The sequence below is a fragment of the Sphaerodactylus townsendi genome, linkage group LG07 (assembly GCF_021028975.2).
Source record: "Sphaerodactylus townsendi isolate TG3544 linkage group LG07, MPM_Stown_v2.3, whole genome shotgun sequence".
Classification (NCBI taxonomy): domain Eukaryota; kingdom Metazoa; phylum Chordata; class Lepidosauria; order Squamata; family Sphaerodactylidae; genus Sphaerodactylus; species Sphaerodactylus townsendi.
Genome location: NC_059431.1, coordinates 97,672,171 through 97,695,170, shown reverse-complemented (window position 1 = coordinate 97,695,170; position 23,000 = coordinate 97,672,171). Strand labels below are relative to the sequence as shown.

The 23,000-nt window shown below is 44.0% G+C and overlaps 1 protein-coding gene and 1 non-coding gene across 3 annotated transcripts; both read right to left on the bottom strand.

Moving 5' to 3' along the window:
• Positions 1–1,598: 1,598 nt before the first annotated feature.
• On the bottom strand, positions 1,599–21,035 carry NOA1 (nitric oxide associated 1). Of its 2 annotated transcripts, none has more exons than XM_048504513.1 (8): positions 19,845–21,035; positions 15,196–15,360; positions 12,733–12,938; positions 8,870–9,001; positions 4,605–4,721; positions 3,376–3,493; positions 2,788–3,014; positions 1,599–2,601 (listed from the first exon to the last, which is right to left on the bottom strand). In XM_048504513.1, exons 1-7 carry the CDS (start codon positions 20,974–20,976, stop codon positions 2,809–2,811), a joined length of 2,076 nt encoding a protein of 691 aa, XP_048360470.1. In that variant the 5' UTR covers positions 20,977–21,035; the 3' UTR covers positions 1,599–2,601; positions 2,788–2,808. The 2 variants fall into 2 exon arrangements, with proteins under 2 accessions (XP_048360470.1, XP_048360471.1); XM_048504514.1 differs by having other exon boundaries at positions 1,599–2,598.
• LOC125437324 lies at positions 18,433–18,622 on the bottom strand. The gene has a single exon (XR_007245174.1). It is a non-coding gene; the product is annotated as a U2 spliceosomal RNA (small nuclear RNA).
• Positions 21,036–23,000: the final 1,965 nt, after the last annotated feature.

The following is a 23,000-nucleotide window of genomic DNA, read 5'->3' as shown; positions in this document are numbered from 1 at the left end:
AAGGATTAACTTCCTACTGAGGCTCTTCTTCCACTCTGCCCATTACAGCCATTGGCACTATAACAGTTTGATACCAACTCAATCAGCACTTGAGCAAGCCCTTGCACAGAACCGGTGCTGCTACTTATGGATTTATTTTAATCCCCTGGCTTTTCTCTTATCACCTCTTTTGTTTTCTGAGGGACAATAAGTTTGGGAAAAGGCCACAATATACAAATTCCACAGCACAGCCAATCAAGAGACCCAGTGTGGTGTAGTAGTTAAGACCAGGTAGGCTCTAATTTGGAGAACCAGGTTTGATTCCCCACTCCTCCACAAGAGCGGTGGATTCTTATCTCGTAAATTGGGTTTGTTTCCCCACTCCTACATATGAAGTCTGCTGGGTGACCTTGGGATAGTCGCAGTTCTTCAGAATTCTCTCAGCCCCACCTATTCCACAAAATGGCTGCCATAGATGCCACAACCAATCACAGATCTTGGAAAATTCTGAGCCAAATGTTGTGCCGCAGAGGCAAAAGCTATGTCTCTTGAGTTCTTCTGGAGCCCCTCCAACACCAAACTAGCAGATAAGGTGTCTGTTGGGAGGAAAAGGAGTTTGTAAGTCCATTCGAGTCTCCTCAGAGGGCAGCGTGGTGGGATATAAATTCTAACTCTTCTTCAAACAGTTGTCACTACAGGACCCAGAAACAAGTGTGGCCTTTGCCCTATTCAGCAGCAACTTCTTGTTGCTGTGATCAGTGGCTTCCCCTACTTGAGTCCCCAACGTGGGTGCAATGGCACCCACCAAATGTTTTCTGGAAGTGGGTGGGGCCAGGTAGGACTTTTGGCCAGAAAGGCTTCTGATTGGCTGTTTTTTTAATGTTGCTTTGGTGGCAACAGCCATTTTCACCAGCAAGTAGGTGACCCATCCTGTTTCCATGGCAGGGGTAGGATTTGAACCTGGCTTCCCAATCACTTGATCTATCAGTCAGTATTGCCTACTCTGATTGACAGTGGTTCTCCAGAGTCTCAAGTACAGGCCTTTCACACACCTACTGCCAAATTCTTTTAGCTGGAGATATCAGGGATTGAACCTGCAACCTTCTGCATGTCCAGCAGATGCTCTACTGCTAAGTTATAACATCTCCTACTTATACCACACTGCCTCTCTTGCAGATGTAGATCGGGGATCTGCAACCTGTGGCTCTCCAGATGTTCATGGACTACAATTCCCATCAGCCCCTGCCAGCATGGCCAATTGGCCATGCTGGCAGGGGCTGATGGGAATTGTAGTCCATGAACATCTGGAGAGCCGCAGGTTGCAGACCCCTGATGTAGATCTATGGTGGAGTGGTAGGTGCAAAATCCTATTTTCACAAACTACGGAGAATTACTTTATCGAAGCCCGTTCATTTCAGTGGATTTGGTTGAAGTAACCCTGCAAAGGACTGCACTATTAACCAACTATATACCCCAAGGTATATTAAAGGGACTGGATATTTTTCTCCAGGCCATTTGGCAAGCCTAATATACCAGCCAAAAATGTCCAAAAGTTCAAAGTGCAAACGCCATCTTTAACTGTTTAAGCTCTTGAACAATTCTAATGCAGAAATCTCGGAAGCAGTTGCTACATTTTTAATTCATGTTTTACAAGATGTGTAACAGTGATCTTTTAATGTATCTGGAATGTTCGATATTTCCTGGATGTTATGCCTAATAAAGGTTTTTGGATTGGATTGGTATATTCCACAATACTTTCTTCTTGAAGTCAATTTTTATTTGATAGTAAAAAAAATATTAAAAAGTAAAACACAGCTTCATAATTTTTGACTTCCGACTTGACTTCAACAGGAGTTTACCATACTGACCCTTCTTCTGGTGATCCACAGTATTTACTGTGGAAGTGAGGAAGGGTTCTCAGACAGTTTGCTCTCTCCACTTTGAAGGCCTGACTGAATGGGAACTGGCTAAGGCAAACATGCTTTCCCGTGGGACTCAGCTACTTACGCACAGTGCCTTGTGCTTTGCAAGCACAAAGTCCCAAGGAAAGGCACTTTTACTTCAGCCGGTGTCATGCTTAATTCAAACCTCACAGTCTCACAACAGTCATAATTTATTATAATAATGCAATGGTCATGAAACAGAAGCCCTCTGAGTGCAAGTGCACTGAATAGCCACTCCCATACTCCTTTTGGGATCTTGGCTTTGCTTCCAATTCCTTAACTTCCAGATTACACCCACAGCTTCATAGAGATACCCATTTAATCTTCTCAGCTTGGTTCATTATTTCTGCAGGTGGCAGCAAGTCATGAGTTCTTAGGAGGAAATGGGACTTTATTTGCAAAGTGCTGCTGGAAACATTGCAATGCATGTGTTTTATTAGCTCTCTCAGTTCCTCAGAAATGCCTGATGGAAAAGGAAAGATACACCCCTGTGAGGTTGCTCAGATGCTGTCTGTCTTCTTGATGCTGTTCCCGCTCATTACAGGCCAGTAACCACATATGTCTTGTTTCTCCACCTACAAATCTTGCTGCAATTTTATCTGAGACTTTCCTTACTGGGTCCAGTAGCATCCATCACAATGAAAAAAAAATGAGACAGAAAGAACTCCAACCTGGTCTGCTGAAAAAGCAAGAAAAATATTAACCATAACTACATAAACTGCCACACAAACACAGTGTTTCAGGGCTGTGCCGCCACTGTATTTAAGCCATCAAAGATTTTACTGATTTTTTAAAAATAGAAAGCAGTCTTGCCATGCTGAGTAAAAGTAATGCACAAGAGCTTCCATTATCCACCATTTCTTACCGCTTAGATGCCATTTTCCCCTCACTTTTTAACAGTTGTGTTTAAATTCTCCACAAAGGCAGGGGGTTGTTTAGTCTTATAGGCTGGGCTTCCTTTCACACGTTCCCCTTTGATCTGAACAACATGGGGCAGCAGAGGAGGTTTCCGCACAGTCAACGCGGTCCCATCTGGGGTATAGCATCTTAGATGCATTTTGTTGTTCAAGTGAGCTGTGATGGCAATCCAGCCTGTGGAGAAGAATGATTCGTTTCACATAACCTGTCTGAGCCAGATGAAAAGGAAACACTGGACTGATAATGGAAGATTCCTTCTGCTTGGTTAATGCAGGACTATGACAAACCAGTTTATTTTTTTCAAATGCTACAAACGAGGTCCCTTCAGAAACTGTTCTCTTCAGTACCTACTAAAAAGTTGGCATTCAATAGTTAATAAGATTTGGAGAAATCTGGAGAAATCAGGACCCATGTGGACACTTCATGGCACTACTCTCTTTATGATACATCACTCCACGTCAGGAATTTGACAAGAGGAATTCCAGAGAGTATCCAGTCTACAGAAGAGAATGTTAGAGGAAAAGGGAGAAATTACCAGCAGATGAAAACTTTATGTCCGCCACTGCCTCCGCATCACCTTTTCCTTCCAGCATCACATCTTGAGGAACAAGTGACGGGAAATCTTTCATTCGCTCTTTATCTCCCATAGGGACCTTGTGTTACAAGACATAAATACAGCTTCAAGTTTAAACAATAAAAATGAAAGACACCTGGAAGAGTTGTCTGGTCAAGATAACAAGTTAGTCATAAGCCAGAGTTCCATTATTTTCATACTATTTATTACTCCACTCCTGAATCAATCCCACCAACTCCTCAGGAACAAGATGTGCAGAAACCCTTCAGAGATTTCTCTTGTTTTTCCTCATTTGGACAGTTTCAACATGATGTGAACCATAGTCAACTGATCAGCAGGAGATCATTCTTATCAATGGAAAGGATTCAGGTGCACTAATTGGTATAGAGAACAGGTAGTTGGCCTTGGATATGAAAAAAACTGGGTGCAGATCCCACCTCAGACACACAACTGCTGAGTGGTTTGGGAGCTCTCCCCTATTCCTTACCAGTATTTCCAATGCTGATGGTTCAGCCTTAGTGAAGAAGAAGAGTTTGGATTTATACCCTCTCTGCCTTTCTCTCCTGTACGGAGACTCAAAGGGGCTTACAAACTCCTTTTCCCTTCCTCTCCCCAAAACAGACGCCTGGGGAGGGCTGACATTAGTTCTGAGTGGACTATGACTAGCTAGCTCAAGGTCACCCAGGAGGAACTTAAAAGTGTGGAAACAAATCGAGTTCACCAGATAAGACTCTGCTAATCATGTGGAGGAGTAGGGAATCAAACCTGGCTCTCCAGATTAGAGTCCGCTTGCTCCTAAGCACCACGTTACATTGGCTCTCTTAACAAGAGATATAAAAAATAACAGCAGTACTAACTGTGAATTCATGAAGAAGCTCGTTTCCTTTCTAGGAAGCCACCTCTTCATGTGGTTTTAACTGGGAACAATCTCGTTGCATCAGAACACACAGCAAGCGTTCTAATTCTACCGTCTACTTTTGAGAAATTCAAGAGAAGCGAACATAATGCGAAGTATTATTTTCTTTTGGGACCACCAATATAGGAGAAACTTGTATGGGACAAGGGAGCCACAGTGTGTGCTAAGAGCAGAACAAAGCTTGCCTTGTGCTATTCTCAAGAAGCATCATAATGAACAGCAGTGAGAGAGATCACAAGGCATCTCGAAACTGTACAGGCCAATGCTGCCTTACCTTTAGTAGCGTACAACCTGCATGTCTCTCATAGATGGCATCTGCTTTCTCTGTCATCGTTATGTGTACAGGTAACGAATTAGAGGCCACAACAGAAAACCAAGAGGACCGGTCTCCCTAAAGAGGAGAAAAGCTGATAATTATCTGGATTGTGTGCCCCAAAGACAATTCAGTGTTTTACAAGTAGTGGTTAGAGTGTTGGACCACAATCTGGCAGACCAAAGTGTAAATCCCTACTCTGCCATGGAACGTTGCTGGGTGACCTTGGGGCAGTCTCTCAACCTCAGCTACCTCACAGGGTTGTTGTGAGGATTAAATTGAGGAGGGGATAATGAAGTGAGCAGCTTTGGGTACCCAATGGGGAAAGAATGAATTGTTTAAAGCAGGGGTGTCCAACTCTGGCCCTCCAGATGTTCATGACTATGATTCCCATCAGCCCCTGCTGCTGGCATGGCCAATTGGAAGAACTGACGGAAGTCATAGTGCTTGCTGGCAGGGGCTGATGGGATTTGTAGTCCATGAACATCTGGTGAGCTGCAGGTTGCAGACCCTTATCATAGTTCATGAACATCTGGAGGACCATACGCTGGAGACCCCTGCCTTAAAAATAGTTAACTTTAAAGCTAGCAAGTAGTTCTCCATTGCCTCCAGGTGGCAGCAGCTTAGCTGCTGAAGGAGGTTTTTGTGACAATAGGAGCAAATTTTCCATCGTTATAAGCATTTCAAGGTAGGTTCTTACAGAAAAACTATAAATTGTTTTCTTTTCAGCATGATGATGCCTTTGATTAGATATTTTGTCTTCTCCATTGACTGCAACATTCACCGGGCAGCACAACAGCCAGTGAGGAGCTCTTACAAACATGAAATGTCATACCTCAAAAACCCTCTCGATTTATTACAACTCAGAAGCTGTATGGTTCTGGGTTTCATTACAATACAAACATCCTTGTATTTGCCAAGTATGCAGGCTCCTGTAAACCTTTGATATTCATACTAGGGTCTGACGAAGGTTAATAATTTCCCCACTTTCACTTAGAACATGCCAGTAAGCCCTTCTACTTCAGAAATGGTGAAAATCACTGCCGAAGAGCAGAACCACACAGATTTGTCTTTGGGACCAATAACCCTTGCAATGTTAGCCGCTACCAGTACTACAGTCGTCTTATTCTAATTCCTCTTTGCCAACTGCTACCGTGTTTCCCCGAAAATAAGACAGGGTCTTATATTAAATTTTGCTCCAAAAGATGCATTAGGGCTTACTTTCAGTGAATGTTCCCCCCCCCCCCCCCCCCCATGATTTTGCACCCTCCACTTTACCAGATCAGCTGCATCGGGGAATCTGTAACTCGGGCTTATTTTTGGAGTAGGGCTTATATGTGAAGCATCCTCCAAAAATCCCGAAAATTCATGCTTTGGCTTATTTTTGGGGTAGGTCTTATTTTTGGGGAAACAGGGTTTGGAAGTTCCTTGTATATTTCATGCAACTCCTATAACAGTCCTATTCTAAACAGAGTTAACACATTTCTTAGTCCTTTGAAGTCAAAGAAGTATTTTAGACTTAGAAGTGTTTAACTCTGTTTAGGATAGCATTGTAAATACACTAAGGAAAAATCTGCTGTTTAGTCCATAGCTTTAGTGCAATAAATAGCTTCAGCTTGGCATCCACACATCGTTCGGCTGTATCCAGACTCAACATGCTTCTAAATCCCCGTACCTGGAGGCAGCATGTGTACTCTATTTGTTTACCCTCCAGTACAACTGGTTATCCTTTGTGTGAAACAAGCAACTGAACTAAATGGACGACTGGTCTATGCTAGAGGGCTCTGCTTATGTTATTGTATTGGGCCCCTTGTGTTTGATGCCATTCTGTTTTATCAGTTTTATGATTGGGATTTTAATGCATTTATATATTTAATCAATTTATTGCTATGTCTTTGTTGGAAGCTGCCCTGATCCCAATTTGTCAGGAAAGGGCAGGGTACAGATTGAACAAACAAAATAAATTAAGACTACAGAATAACCCTCTGTCCACCCCATCCCTATATTACTAGTCCAAAGCTGGAATTTCTCACCAGAAAATGAACAAATGTAAAGCAAGCTGTGAAGAAAAACCCCTCCCCCTTATGATAATTAAGATCTTCCAAAGAGCTGTGTTGGTCTGTTGCAGCAAATACAAAAAGGAATCTTGTGGTGTTTTAACTCTGTCCTTGTGATGTTTACTGCCAGTGTACTGAAGCCCCTTCATCAATGCATGCAACACACCCGCAGCAGGCAGGGCATCTCACACCCACAAAAAAAAATGTGAACAGTGGAGTCAAATGTTCTTCCAACAAATTACTTCAATTTCATGATCTTTCAGTCACACAGTTTACACTGCCTTCTTTACATCAGCACGAATGATCTTCCAGCAGAGTACATGCCACACACATCAAATGAAGTGTTACGAACAAATTCAGATCTGCTTCTGACTAAGCAGGCTTGGCCTGTTTTGAACTTGCTACAAGAAGGAAAACTCCTTTTCATCAAATGGAGACTGCCCATGTACAGCCCAGACTGGAGGACCGGGGAGCAGAATCAACATGCAGGTGCCACACGGTGACTGTTCTGTCACAGTTTCCTGGCAACCTACTGGCAGAGATCCATAGGTATGCTTCCCTTGTTGCCATGCAAATCTATAGCCAGAAAGGAGAGTCATTTCTGAAGGCCCTTCCAATCATTTCTTGATATCATAGACAGTCCAGATTCATGAAGCAGAGCAGGGACAAGATAAATGCCAATATTAATTCAAGGGCTTTGATATCAAGCGCATTTGCCTGACACAAGACATCAGTCTTCCCCTCCCGAAGTAAGTAAGCCACTCAAATTTGGATAAAAACAGCCCAACCTGGAGATCTTGCACTTGGCACCAGTCTCACAAAGAACTTGCAAATGCTCACACTCTTGACTGCATTAGCAAACTGGCAAGCTCACCTTTCACCCCAAACATTAGCTCAGTCTTAAACCTCCTGACCAGCTGTAAAGGGTCATCAGCCTTCCAGAGTTTCTTTGTATTAACAGCCCAAAACTCATCAGGAGTTGGGTGATCTCAGGTCTTAATCCAATCAAATCTTTCCCACAACATTGTCCATGCCTGGGAACGGAACTTATGCTTTGTTCCAGGAAGACTGCCTCTCTCATGATTGCCAGAGGATTAATTTTCCTATAACTAGACACCAAAAATCCATGGCAAATTGCACTTGGATTTTCTGCCTTGCGCCTGTGAGAAGTGCTGGTCATTTTTCTTGTTCTCCTTGGACCTCTTCACTTCTGGAATGGTAAATATCAACCTCCCAATCCCCATCAATCCCCACTATCACTCGTCTCTGTAATTTCCTAGGATCCTTAAAATCCTCTGTGTGTATGTGTGCCAGCTGGTGAGTTTATTTTTATTATTTCTAATCCTTTAAGAAAATTGTAAACCTTGTCCTTTACTTCTGGTTGTTGAGCGGATTTCTTTGGGAGTTAATTCTGTATAAATTGCTGTAGATCTCCTGACCTGCCTCCTGCACTACAGGTCTGTTCCCAGATAATTCCCCCAACTATTAAAGGGAAGAGACCAGACCAAATCAGGTAACGGCCTTGCACTTCCTCCTTGCTTTCCACCTAGCACGTGCTCCAACATGCCTCTCTGATTTTGGAACCGTGTGCAATAAGCCTGAAATCCTGATGTCTGTGTATTCAAATTCTTTTTTCTGGCAGGATTTTTGACATGGCACCTGACTTTTTGATTGCCCCCCAAAATGAACTTCAAAATCACAAGAAACTCTGAAATGGAGTCCTGATAGCTACAAAAACTTAGCCATGATGTCCTATCTGTGAGGTAAGGGTGATCCACCCCTCAGATGGACAGATGCTTATCAAATGTAAAGGACAATGAGCAACAGAATTTTATTCTCATGAATGGAGTTTTGCATTATACCATGGAAACCCTATTAGACTTGAACTGACTGTAAAACTGCCTCTGTTGGCCTTTAAGGTGCTAATGGACTTGAATGTTGCTCTTTTACTGCGGACCAACAGGGATACCCTCTGAAACTATGCATCCTTATATTTTCCTGTGCTTGCATGTATGTGCCTGCGGATTTATCCCAAGTATGTTTTTGTGTGCGCTCAAGGAATAAAACGTGTAAAACCTGGCACCCGGACTGTGGAACCTTTCTGGATGAACAACTTACTCAAGAGCCTTTTGACATCTTGAAAACAAGCTTCCCTCACCCATGCCTTACCTGTAAATAGTCAACACGTCCCAATGCACCCAGGAACAAGGTAGATCCAGGTTTAAGCACAAACGTCCTTGGAACAATTGCACGGGTCGGCAAGACAAGCTTGACTTCCTTCTCATTCAGGAGGTTTAAAACCTAAGCAGAAAAACAGAGGCAATTTTACAGGCAGTTCAAGGCAAATGTATGTTTTCTAGCAAAAGGGAAGTTTAAGATCTTGCACCATGGTATAGCAACAAGTATTGAAATGCAGTTGAGAGGGAAAAGGTGTTTAAAATGGACCCTTCTTGGGCCACCAATGGCAAGACAGCACTTGCTATATAATATTATTCAGGGGTGAGAATGCTGGGCAGGGCAGCTAAATCTGAATTAATGAGAACAATGCATAATGGCTTAAAGCTGGAGAAGTGAAGCACAGGAATGTAAGGGAGTTGCAGCTCTCTATAGGCTTGTGCCAAAGAGGAAAGTGGGTTTTATCAGTATTTGCTTCCTGAAATGGCAGCTCACCCAGGCATTCAAAGCGTCCTTGAGTGTGCTGCTTCTCGCACTACAGCATTCCAGGACAGAATAGCAAGCTTTTTGAAGGGGAGGGGTGCTTTCAGCTTGTGATATGGCATGAGCATCTGCTCTTCAGCCGCCCCCGCCTCCCCACATTCCACTAGACAGGCCCAAATCCTGGAACATGTTTCAAGTAGCTCCTTTAGTACCAGCCTGCACTTGTGTGCCAGCTTCCTAAGAGGAGCTCTGAGCAATATTTAGAGCGTGAAGGTTTGTCAAGTCAGAGACAGTTACTGCCCAAGGCCACACTCCAAACTTCCTGGCTGAAAAAGGAATTGTTGGGAGTGGTTTGACTCGGCAATGGTAAACAATGGAGGAAGCCCTGCCAGGTTCCTGATGCATCTGCACACACAGTTTATTCGGACCATAGCCAATATCTGCAAAAATGCAAGACTAACAGAGTGACCTTGTGGTCCTGCAAGACCAGCTGGAATAGCCCAAGAAGTCAATTCCCAACTCTTATGAACATAAGAACAGACCTGCTGGATCAGACAGGTGGTCCATCTTGTCCAGCATCCTGTCTACCATAATGGGGACCGTTCCTCCCCAATGGGGACCCAAATGAGCTTATAGTTTTCTCCCCTCCTTTTTATTACTTATTTTAAAAATAACCCTCCTTGGTAAGTCCTTCTGGTGTTAAGTGTGATGTTGGTGCTATGCTGGAACAGCTTTGCTTACCAAGGGGCCCCATGTCTGCAGAGCAGGAGGACTAAACTGGCTACGCTTCTGCAGAACAGTTTGGCCCCCAAAGCTGGTACAGTGTCACACAGGCAAAAGAGGTGGTGTAAGTCAAAATACTCCAAGTGAACTCAATTAATAGAGAAATAAGCCCCTTAGTGGCTCTCAGGCACAGTTACTAAATGGAACCTCCATACTCTGAGGCAGTTATCTTTCTCAGTACCAGTGCTAGCAGGGCAGGGAGGGGAAGCCTTTAACTTTCATGCTCTACTTGCAGATTTCCAGGAGAATTTGGTTGGATAGTCTGAGACACAGGATGTTGGACTAGATGGACCACTGGTCTGACCCAACACAGCTGCTGCCTCTGACCAGGAATAGCTAATTCTGGAGCGCAGCTGAGCAAAATGTCCTTGTCTGGCTCAACATGCTTCCAATGTTATCATAAGAAGGCCTGGTTATTGGAAATGACTGCTCTGCAAGAGCATAGCGAATACCTCCATTCATTTAACTTGCTGTCCCTTACAGAAGGCTTCAAACAAAAGGACTTCATGTGATCAATAGCAACTCCCTGCCAAGCAGTTCAAAGGCCTGCAATTCATTTCACAAGAAGCCTTAAGCGACAATCACGTAGTCATTACTAGACCCAGAGGAGAGCTGTGGGAGTCTTTTGCTAAGTTCTATGGGAATTTTTTTAAAAAATGTTGCCCTGCTTTGAACTACCAAGCAGGTGTGCTTTGTGCTAACAAGCTGTTCATTAACCAGTCTTAATTAAAAATTTTCACTCGGTCATTTCAGACTTTTCCCTATTTCCTTGTGATCTTTTGGTTTCCAAAGTGATCTGGCTTTTCTCAACATTTCGAGGCTCCTTAGTTCGCTTCCACATCCTAAAGTACACTTCAAATTTTCAAGAAAGCATTCATTGTCCAGAGCTTCTTTCGTTCTCTTCTCACTCTGGATCTAGGGCAGGACAACTGATTATGTTTGGGAACACAATTCATTTTCCAGATCACAAAAATATTTCAGTATATAATTTCTAGCCTGCTCTATCCTCAGACTCTCGTGAGAAGAAGTTAACCCCCCTCCCCCAAAACACAGCAACATAAAGTGTAGATCAATATAGTCTGGCAGATATGATAAACAAATTGAATATTGCAAACATACAGAGGCATGATCGAAGATCTCTTTGAAATCAGTTTTTCAAGACCAGAATAAACAAGAAATCCATGCTGCCACTCAGAATCAACACCCTACTGGGTGTCTGTCAAAATAGCAACTTAGTCCTGAAGCAAGCCATTTTTCACAGGTCAGTATAACCAGTGTTATCCTGACATACTGCACATGTTCTAAAAATCGTATTAGGTTCAATCAAATTATTTCCTATACCGCAAGAGTCCAAGCAATGTGCAAAGGAAAGTCTACAATTTCTAAATCCCCCCATCCCCATTTTAACAGCTTCTATATAAACAGATAGCAGAACTGTTCAGACTTGATATGTTCAGCCACCTTGGCAAAAAAATTTAAGCTGGCACTATCAAGCCTGCTCAGGGGCAAAGAACATCCAAATCTGATTGGTCATGTTGCATTAGTAATTTAAAAACAGACCAATGAACACTTGGTTTCCATCAAAACACAAAGAGAAGGAATAGAAAAATTATTTACAGCACTAATATCCTGTCATTCTGTCCAATCAGGGTCACTACGGCCTGCCTCAGATCTGTGGCTCTAACATAGGCACTTATTCCACAACAAGACCATTACCACTGGAGCAGTGTTGCAGTAAATCCAATGCCTAACGACAATAATGTCCCAACGTAATAAAGAAGCATTATACCCAGGTTACAGGTGTTGCTTCAGCTGCTAAGCTTTGTTGGGTTTACTTGTGCACAAGGCCTCAATCTCTCCTACCCAATCACACTGGGGACTACCAAACAGCAAAGGGCTCTGTTTCTAGCAATTTCCAGTCTGCTGCATGTGGACATAAGAGAGATGACTAAAATTTCACAGAGGACGCTCCCCCAAGAGTTCTCCAAAAAATAATAATAAATCATTCTAGCTATTTTAGATTCCTGTGCATGTTAGATTTTCTAATCACACAGAAGCAGTCTGATGAGACTTGACGAGATCCATGAGTGGACTGATTTGCTAGAGGCCTGTAAGTCCTCAGATATTGGTGTTATACTGTGACTGTTATATGTTAGCTTTTATGGTGTTATAGCTGGTTTTAATGTTGTGTTTATATTGATTTTATGGATCATTGTGTGCCGCCCTGAGCCCTTTTTGGGATGGGTGGCATAGAAAGCCAAAAATAATTAAATAAATAAATAATAGTAGAGAAAATTTTCCTGCACATCACTGTACAAACCTGGTACACAGACAGTATAATTGCAGGAACATTTTTACCAATTTGGGAGGTATTGTGAGACACGATGTGGGGAGGAGAGCACAGCCTCTTCTTTGCACTGGGCCTGAACTGTTTCAACCAGGTGCCACATTCAAGCACAGATGGTGCACTCTATGAAAATAATGCTTGGAACAAAGGAGGCCTTATCTTCAGTTCCCAGACTGGGAATCAAGCACTGCCTGGCTCCTGTTCCCCACATATGGAACTCCTTAAAAACAGAAGAGGTCCTTACGCAGTCATTTCTTATAATTCCGGGAGTGTCATAAAACCAGCGAGCGTCTTTCACTTCATTGTATGAGAGTTCAGCTTTCTTGGGGGTAGGTTTGGATGGAACAACAGGCTCTTCCTCGGCACTGAAAGATAACTCTTCAGCATCAAATTCAATTTCATAGTTTTTTTTCAACTTCTGCGGGAGCACAAATGTTCTTCCAACTCTTCCTACATCAAGACGGAAAACAAACACACCCCATTACTCATATTTTCTTCAACAGCCAGTCGTCGCCCCCCCCCCCCGTCATGGACACATATGCAGCTTTATAAGTAAGATCTAACATCTGGACTTAGTTTTCAAGACAAGTTCTTCCTTCACTGTCTGCCTTCTGCATGGCGAGTTTTTTTTTTTTACGGCTGCCTCCTACTTTAACAGCACTTTGCATTTATATTGCTTTTTCAAATGTTCAAAGCGTGTCTATCGTGATCAGGTCATTGATACAGTCCCAACACTAAACCCTCTTCCCCCGTGGCTGCAAATAAATAAATAGGGGGCGTGCACACACATGCAAAGGCTGTGCTTCCACAGCTGTGCTCTGCCCTCTTTTCACACCTCACCCACACAGCCCAGAGTTGACCAGCTGTGAAGTCACCCAGGGATTTCAGGTAGCGTGGGGGACAGAGTGTTATTTTCACAAAGGAAGGAGTGCAAATGGGATTTTAGAGAATCCCAGTGTAACCAAAGGTGGGAGGGGGGAGAGAGAGAGAAGGCACACAACAGAAGTTTACAAAACACAGAAATCCTGACACCATCCTAATTGTACGTTTCCTAGCTTCGACTTACAGTAGTCCACGTCTTGAAAAGTTGGTTTGAGCAAAACTATCACACTCATTCTGTGTAGACGCTCCTTTTTCCCCCTACAGGAAATGCACAAGGGATTTCCTGATCCATCGGTTTTAAAAAAGGTTAATCACTACAGTATATCACCTTTCCCTTGGAGATTTGACGGCTCCATAGAAGGGCCATTTGATTCCTGCTTCTGGAGAGAATAGCCAACAGCAAAGAATTAGGGTGGAGGAAGAACACGAGAGTGAGGTTTCACATCTGGCACAGCAGAAAAACCTCAAGAGCTATAAGCTAAAAGCCTGGCCTTGAGGAAAAGGATGCAGAAACATAAGCAAAGCCTCTCTGGAAAGCTTGCTTCTGAAGTATATCTCTCAGAGAAAATATGCAAACAACAGGGAAGCTGACTAGGAATATGATGGAGTGATCACAACAACTTTACGTGAGAGGGCAGTCCTCCTTTTTTTGCCATCAAGTCACAGCCAATTTATGGCAACTTTGTATGGTTTTCAAGGCAAGAAATGTTCACAGGTAGTTTCCCATTGCCTGCCTCCACATTGCAATCTTGGTACTCCAGGGTGATCTCCCATCCAAATACTAACAAGGGCCAGTCCCTGTATTGCAGACAGGAATGGAACAAAAGACTAGGAGGATAATGTGTTTATCCTATCTCTGTATCCCATGCAAATAATCTGACATGCTACTAATGTGTCACCATTATAGTAGTTAACACGGGACACTTGGAATGACAACAACAGACTGGACTCTCACTGGGATAAAAGAACATTGTAGTAAGTGACCTGCACAATGTTCAAACCTTTCAGGGAGGTTAAAGTGATAATTCACAATGTGCCACAGATATCGATGTTTACACAGGTCTGGATTGTAATTAAGGGATTTCTACAAACCCCAATAGATCAAGAAAATACACCAGGGGCTGCATATAGTTTTGGTATTGATTTTCAAAAACTGTGGAAGACCATAGTAACCACAAGAAGCAACACTCACAGGATCAGCTCTCCACTCTTAATCTCAGGCAGCATTCAGACATTACATGGAACAGTGGTTAAGGAGAAATATGCATGAATGCCAGCTTAAGGTCGGGCCTGCCTGCTTTAGCCCTTCGCTACCATTCTTGTGTTAAGAAACACAGCTAAACAAGTTCCTCTATTCCCAACTAAACAGGATTCTAAACCTGCACTGAATACTAGTGTAGGATCTGGGGGGGGGGGGCGGGGGGGATCTAACTTTGATAAATTAGGACATCTGCATTCATGTCACAACAGGACGGCTGATGTGACAAAGGTGCTGTAAGCCACACAAGCCAGACACCATCAGGCTCATGCAGATTTTCCCATAAACCTGTGACTACATGTGATATCCAAGTGCAACTTTAAAAGATAATGCATACAAATGTTTTGGATAAACACAGGTGCTATCTAGTTACAAAGAAAACGGAGTGTGTTTTTTATTCTAGAAATTATTTATTTATTCAATTTATACCCTGCTTTTCTCCCCAGCAAGGATTCAAGCCTGGGTCTCCCAGATCGTAGTCCGATACCCTAACCACTATAATACACAATGATACAATAATTACATTTGAATTGGGAAGTGTCTGCATCATTCCCAGACCATACATACCTATCAAGTAGCCTTGCTTTCTGAGGGTTTTTAGATGTTTCTGCTCATTTTCACTGAGGTCCTCTTCAGTTTTTGCTGCATCCACTGCTAGTCTTTCTTTCCTTCTGAATATTCTGTAAGGCGTAGGATTTATAATAGGAAACTTCAGAAGGTTTAAAGTAGTTCCTGGGAAAATGAATGCAAAATTCCAAATACATGAAGTTAAAAGAGCATTGTGATTCTACAGCAGATATGAGAAATGACCTTTATTTGATTTTTATTCCACTCATATTCAAAGAAGCTCATGGTGTCACAGATTCCCCCCATGCATAATGGGTAATAAACACGCATGCACGTTGGCTTCCATGCTCCATTAGTTGTCTGCTCCTAAATTAAGGAACAATCAAAACCAACAGAACACCAATTCAATATAGTTTTCCTGAATTAAAGGATTACCTTGGGCACCTCTCAATATTATCCAAGTATTTATCCAATAAATTATGGATTGCAGATGAGAATAGCCATATGGCTACCAAACAAGAGTGCTATTAACCAACGTAGTTTAAGAAATATAAGACTGGATCCAATCAACAAAAGCCATGTATGACAGCAGCTGTAGTAAAAATAGGAGCTGAGTAAACTTGAATGAAAAAGCTTGATGGATCCAATTCATAATCACTAAGCTTTGGAGAGTTCTATTTTTTCTTTAGTCTCCAAACTGGATCATACTTTTTCCCCTGAAGGGTCAGAAAACTTACACTGCATATCACGTCGAAAAAGCTAGTCTGGAACAATAATGCCAAAAGACTGCTTATCTAAGTTCCTATTGAAGAACGGCTTGTATTAAAACCTTGGTTGCTTTTTTAACACACAAACTTTCAGCCTTGTGGTTTTTCTAATGTGCAGTTGCAACAAGCAGCAGGTGTTTGCTGCAAAAATTCTTCAGTGAAAAGTGAAAAAGTCTCCAATATCCAATTTTTCTCTGTACCAAGATCTGATCAAACAGAGCTTCTGTTGTGGAGGCTATTTTTGGGACTTCTTCCATGCAAGTTGAAAAAGGTTTGTAGTATTACACCTGCAGAAGACTATGGGCTAGACCTAAGAACTGTGAGCAGGAGAGAAATATATCTGCTACAACAGAGATTCCCAGCTGTTTTGAGCTGGCAGGCACCAAAATGGCTACTAGATAAGATGGAGCAGAATCCAAAATGGTTGCCACAGGAGACACAGCCAAACACAATATCCTCCCACCTCACTTTGTAAAGGAATCCCAGAAGGGCAATAAAAAGAAATGAATGAGATCCTGACAGGAAGGGGGGGGGGGGGAAGGAATAAAAAGAAGGAAAGATTGAAGGCAAAAAGAAGCAACCAGCAAAAAAAGCGAAGGGGCCGACCAGTCCTATAATGGCTGGCTCTGCTGCTGAAGCGGAAAATCCTCATTTGAATGACAGCAACCAATAACTAGCTTGCCTTACAATGCCCCTCCCCATTTCCTGAAAAGCTTAGTGGGGACCACATTGGGGAGCCCTTGCTATATCAATTCTGCAAACAATTGTAGAAGTGCTTGGGGAAAGTTTCTCAAAGTGCTGCGACACATGTATTCTACAGCAGTTTGAACACCGTAGGGTTGGGTTTCTGTGACACCCAGAAACCTGATTTTTGCTTTTACAATTGGCTGTAATGTTTGGCTGTAAGAGACATTACAAAGGGCAAATTCAAGACCCAATTTACACACTTACAATTGGATCAAATGTTTCCAATATGTTTCATTCTGCTATCAGGAGCACTGGGTTGTTCAAATAATATTCTTAACATAACTAGCACAAACTGTCCAGGTTCTCTGTAGGCTTCGTTATAGTGGTAACATCATGGGCTTTTATGTATGTTATAGTTACATTATCCACACTTAAGCTTCCGTGCACAAACTGGATGGAGTACATAAACCACTAGGCTGATCAAATATTAAAAACAGAAGCATACCAGCACCGCAAAGGACTTAGGAAACAGCTGCCAGTAATCAAAATGTGATCATAAAAATTTAGTTACCTGGTTTTCATCCAGCTTGTAATTCTGAGATATTACAAATTCTCCTCCAATGTTCTTATGTGGCTGATCATAATCTGACCTAGCATACCTGAATCTGGGACCCTAAAGAAGCTATGCATGTGATAAAAGACATCATGACATGCATGTAGTTCAAGAACTCTAGAAACAATGTCCAAGAGTCCCCAATGACAGGGGCACCACCATGTCACCATCCAGGGATAGTCACTTGGGAACTTTCAGTCAGGCTAGGATGGTAGAAGGAAAATTAGGATACAGGAACTTGGGGAACGAGTGGTAAAAGAGACACATGAATCCTGCTACACTCCCAATGACACTGAGAATGCTATAGGATATGAATTCTGAAACTAGATTGGGAAAAATTACTCCTTTGCTGAGCTCAGTCTTGACCAGAGCAATGGGTAGATGGTCGATCATCAGCCACGTGAACAAGGCATCTTCCCTTATACACAAGCATAAGAGGCATTTGGAGAAGGTTTGTAAACAAGTTCTCAAGAGCTGCTAATCTGCATACATGTTTGTTAATAATTTATGAGAACACAAAACAATAGTGTGCTGCCTTCCAGTTTATAGAAACCTCCCCTGTTTGGTTGCAACTGGAAGCCACTTGTATATTTACAATTCTTTTTAACACTTTTTTTTTGCAAAAAGAAGTCAAGGCAGGTTCTTATTCTACAGGTTCTTATTATGTGTGTGGGGGGTGAGAGGTGGGGCTGGGAAGACTGGAAAACCTTCAGAATGCCGGCACAACATTTGAGAGCCAAGGTAGTTGCCAAAAGTCCAAGCTACAAATCTCTAATTTCACCTTTGCCACAAGCTTTCCAAGTAGCCTTAGATGGCCACTCTCAGCTGCAGATCCAGAACATGGGAACAATAATACTGAAGTAACTTTAAAAGGTAAAGATAGTCCCCATGGGGTGATTTCATATCACAATGTTTATTAGGCAAATTTTGTTTTATGGGGTGGTTGCCATTGGCTTCTCAGTTATCTTTACCTTACCCCTGCTTGCTGGGTACTCATTTTACTGACTTCAGAATGACAGAACGCTGAGTCAAATTTGAGCCAGCTACCTTAAACTGACTTCCATCAGGATCAAGCTCAGGGTGTGAGTAGAGCTTTTGATTACAATATTGCAGCTTGCCACTCAGCGCCATGAAGGTCCCTAAGATAAATAAATAAAAATTCTCCTCAAGGGGAGGTTCAGCATTTTTGGATAAACTGTAATACCAGGCTGATGTGTGAAGTAGATGGAGTAAACACCTACTCCACCTCCCAGTTCCAAAATCCACGTAATATTTAGTCCTTAAATAGAGAATGTATCAGATGTTAAACTGATAAGAACAGATATCACACTTTATCTCAGCCAAAAGGTCAAGAAGTGATGTATAGTAACTAATAGGGGTTTTTTTGGGGGGCGGGGGGTATGGGCTACAAAAAAAGTAACCAAAATATTCTCCAATGGCCTAAAATATTGCCGAAATGCCAAGCACCATTCAGTTCTCTTGCATGACACCTAGGAGCTTTACAGTCTACTTGCTCCAGGAATTCAGCCTCTACTGCTCTTCCTTCCAACTATATAGCTCAGGGGTCCCCAAACTTTTTAAACAGGGGGTCAAGTTCACTGTCCCTCAGACTGTTGGAGGGCCGGACTAAAAAAGACTATGAACAAATTCCTATGCACAAATGATTGTAAAATGTTTGATTTCACCTTTCAGCCTTTCTGTCATGGTCTATTTTTAGAACAGTGACCAAAGTATGTCAAGTACAGGGTGGGCTCCAAATATTGTTGGGGAGGCTGTGGAATACCTTCCCCTGTAAAAAAAAAGCAGAACTTGCCCAATGAAGCATTCCATCTAACCCAGGATCAGGTATCTTCCTGGGTTCTTTCCTCCCTAGCAGCCAGCGAGCGATTCGCCAGCCTGGCTGATGCCAATGGGAGTGAGGCGGAACAGAAAGCCTGAGAGCAACACATGGAGTAGCCGAGAGGGAAGGGTGGAGCAGGCGTTGCCACATGTAAGGTTTCCAACTCTGGGTCAGAAAATGCATGGAGATTTGGGGGTGCCATCATGTAACTGCAACCAACGGCCGTTGGGGCCGGTTCCTCCTCTCCCTCGAGCCCCCACTGCACATGAATGGAGCCATCGCTGCCATGCCTGGCGGGCCGGATAAATGCCTTCAGGGGGCCACATTTGGCCCCTGGGCCATAGTTTGGGGACCCCTGATATAGCTGTTAGAGAGTATATGACTCACCCCACAACAGCAACAGTGTTTCCTGTAAAACAGACTGAGTTTCTGCTTGCAAATGCTCACTCCATCGGAATAACTGATATACGAAGTTGCCACCATGAATGCATGACTTCTTTATGTGCCAGAGTTCTCTGTGACCAGAGAGACCACACCGTCTCCACAATCAGCTGCCACTGGTATGCATTTGAGAAGGGAGCCCCTAGGAAAAAGCTAACACCTTTGGCAGACTGCTTTCAGCACCACAGAAAAGCACAGCAACATCTAACACAGGAATTTCCAGCAGCTTCCATATTGCATTCCCTTTACTGGCCTCAAATAATAAACACATCATGAATGAAATTCCTCAGTTTCCCCTGACCTGGCCAAGGCGAGATGGTTGCCCTGTGGATCACATCTGAAGCTCTGGACTTGCAGTAGTCCGACTGAAGTAGTGTATTGAAGAGGGTCGACTTTCCGACATTGGTAGCCCCTATGAGGTAAACATCCCCATTGAACTTCCAAGAGCTCTGCATCTTGGAGATCAGCTCTTCCACCCCATAGCCCGTCTTGGCACTGAGGAGGTGCACACCAACCACTCGCTGGTTTGGGCCCCCACTGCACTGGTTCAGGCCCACACGGGTGCAGGCTTCCAGCAGGCGGTCCTGGAGGCGCTTCAAGTGCCCAGGTGAATCTCCAGGCAGTAAGTCCACCTTGTTGCCCAGCACCAGGACGTTTGCTCGGCTGCCCAGCAGCTCAGGGAGATCAGGCGGGAGGCAGTCGGGCAGGTCCAGCACATCTGCCATGCAGAGTACCAGGGGTGGGCGGCCATGGCGGTTAGAACCATGGAGGGCACTGCTGACCACATTGCGGTATTCCTCGTGGGTCATTTGCACCTGCAAGGCCTGCTGGTGGTGTAGCAGGAGCCAACAGCGCTGGCAAACGGCATCCTCCAGAGCCTTCTCAGGGTGTTCTCTAGCTGGGGGTTCTCCCTGGCCTTCATCCCCTTCTCTGGGAGGCTCCCCGGGTCTCTCCACTAGGCTAAGGTACTTGGCGCTGGGCAGGTAGCCGGGCAAAGCGGGGTCCTGGCAGTGCAGTTCCGCGCCACAGCCCGAGCAGCCCACCCCACTCGACGGAACCGAGGGATCTGGACTCCCCGGAGCTTTGTGGGGCTTCTTCCTCCGGGGCTGCTTTTGCCGGGGGTCGTCGGGAGCGCGTTGCGGGGCCTCCTCCTTCTCGACGGATCTTCTCAGCAGTTCCTCCACATCCTCCTCTTCCTCCGGGAGAAACTCCGGGAACACAAACGCCTCTTCCTCCGTAAGAGGGTCTTTCGCGGTCGCCGTCGGCCTCAACACTACCTCGACCCGCCGGCGGCCCCGCGGCCGCTCCACTCTCAGCAACCCGCTGGACGCCGCCCGCCGAGAGAAGGCCCCCGCGCCTCCGCCGGGCCCCGGGCCCCCGCGGTGCCAGACGGCCGTCAGGCCCAATCCCAACGCCCGTCTCAGGCTACTCATCGCGGCCAACCGACAGACAGGCAGGAAGCCGCGGCGGAGAAGCACGCCAGATCGAGCTTCCGGTGATGAGCGGAAAGAAGATGTCGCTCTAGCGTTTGACAGCTCTGTGGCCCAAGGTTTGTTTTCGGCATTGGAACAGGCAGGTTGAGACCGGAAGGAATTATAGAGCCGGCGAGGATGGGACGTCCCTACTTAGCTGGCGATTCGCCCCTTTTGGAGAAGTGCGGCATCTGCTGTTCTGTTTGTTTCTGCTGGGTCGCATAAATCACTGATTTGGAGTTGTACTAAAATAAATTAACAGGAGTGTCCAACTCTGACCGTCCAGATGTTTATCGACCTCGATTCCCATCAGCCCTGACTGGTGGGAATCGCAGTCCATGAACATCTGAGTGGTCAGAGTTTGATATTCCTATAAGGCTGGTGGGAATCGCTGTCCATGAACATCTGGAGGGTCAGAGTTGGACACCCCTGTACTAAAACTAATGACAGCAATTGCTCTTAGACATTGCACGCTTGCCCATAGCCATAGGTAACTCTGAAAAACACATACGGAGCTCTCCATTATTTCCTATGGACAAAGGTGCTTTCCTTTATTCCCTTTGAGCGATCGCTGTCCATGGTTTTAGTAAGTTTCACTGCTTTATGTGCCGTTTGAAGGGAAATATGTAGGCTACCTTCATGTTCTACTGGAGATCATTGTATTACAGCAATTGTTTGTGACTCGATTGTCAGAGGAATGTTTTGTGTGTGAATGGTTGCTGCAAGAACACTATATGAGTATTTCCTGACTTCTAACCTAAGGAAAGAAAATACTGATTGTACTTTCAGAGGCCCGCTTGCAAAGTAGAGGAGGAAAGACAGCATGGTATACACACATTTGTCAGATCTCGGATGCTAAGAAGGGCGGCATTTAGAAGGAGACCACCAAGGAAGACTCTGCACAGGAAGGCAATGACAAACCACCTCTTCTTCTCACATGCCTTGGAAGCCCCTTGCTGGAGTCACCACAGTTCAGCCACGCTTTGACAGCACTTTACATGAACATACTTGCAAAATATCTCCACAATACTTTCCTCTTCCCCTTTAATGAAACTCAAAGATTCTCACATCAGTTAGCACTGAATAAGATTATGTTTGTTGTATGTTGCAGGTTTATGCTGAAGCAAATCCAATTTTTCCCCTTAAAGTTCCCTGATCCTCTTTTTTCCTGTTCACCTGGTTCCTCTTCCTTCCTGGCCTTACAATCCACCAGTGAGAGAGCCATAATTCACTTTTAGGTTCTGACCCACAGTTTGAGAACCACTGTCACTGAGCATGCTTACTTGGCATGGGCAAGTTTTCCCTGGAGTGTGATGAAAGTCTACACAAGTCTCTGGAGAAACAGCATTTATATATATTATAAATAATGGGTTGCTGCTCCATTCTTGTGTATATTCCCCCCCCCCCCGCCCACTTCAGAAGCTGACCTTTAAAAAATTTAACTACCGGTATGTAAATCATTATGGTCCCAAGTAAGAAAGGCAGAGTGAAACTATCGTAATGCACTTAGAAATTGACATTTGGATGGGTTGGTGGGGAGTCTTTCTAAATGTCTCAGCAGTGCCAAAGCATTTTGATCCTGGACTTGTTGATTCAACTAAATTCAAGAGGGCCTGATTTTCAGATAAATATGGTTCTGGACTAATAATAAAAAGGGGACCTAAAGTGAATACCCATGTGTCATTCTAGGCCTTGGGCTCTCAGTGGTGCCAGTAGTTTCAGGCGGTAGCTGTGTTGGTCTGCAGTAGAACAGTTAGATTTGAGTTCAGCAACACTTTTAGAGGCTAACAAGATTTGGGGGATTTAAGCTTTCAAGAGTCAAAGCTCCCTTTGCCATAACCAGTAAAAATGGAAGATCTCCGAGTCTTGATATCCCAGCTGGTGGTAAGGGTGTTGTAAAGAATGGTTGTAAAGGTACCCTGCATATTGTAATCAGTTTGATTAGAGTAGAGGAGAAATGCTGCCGTGGGGGTGTGTGTGTTACA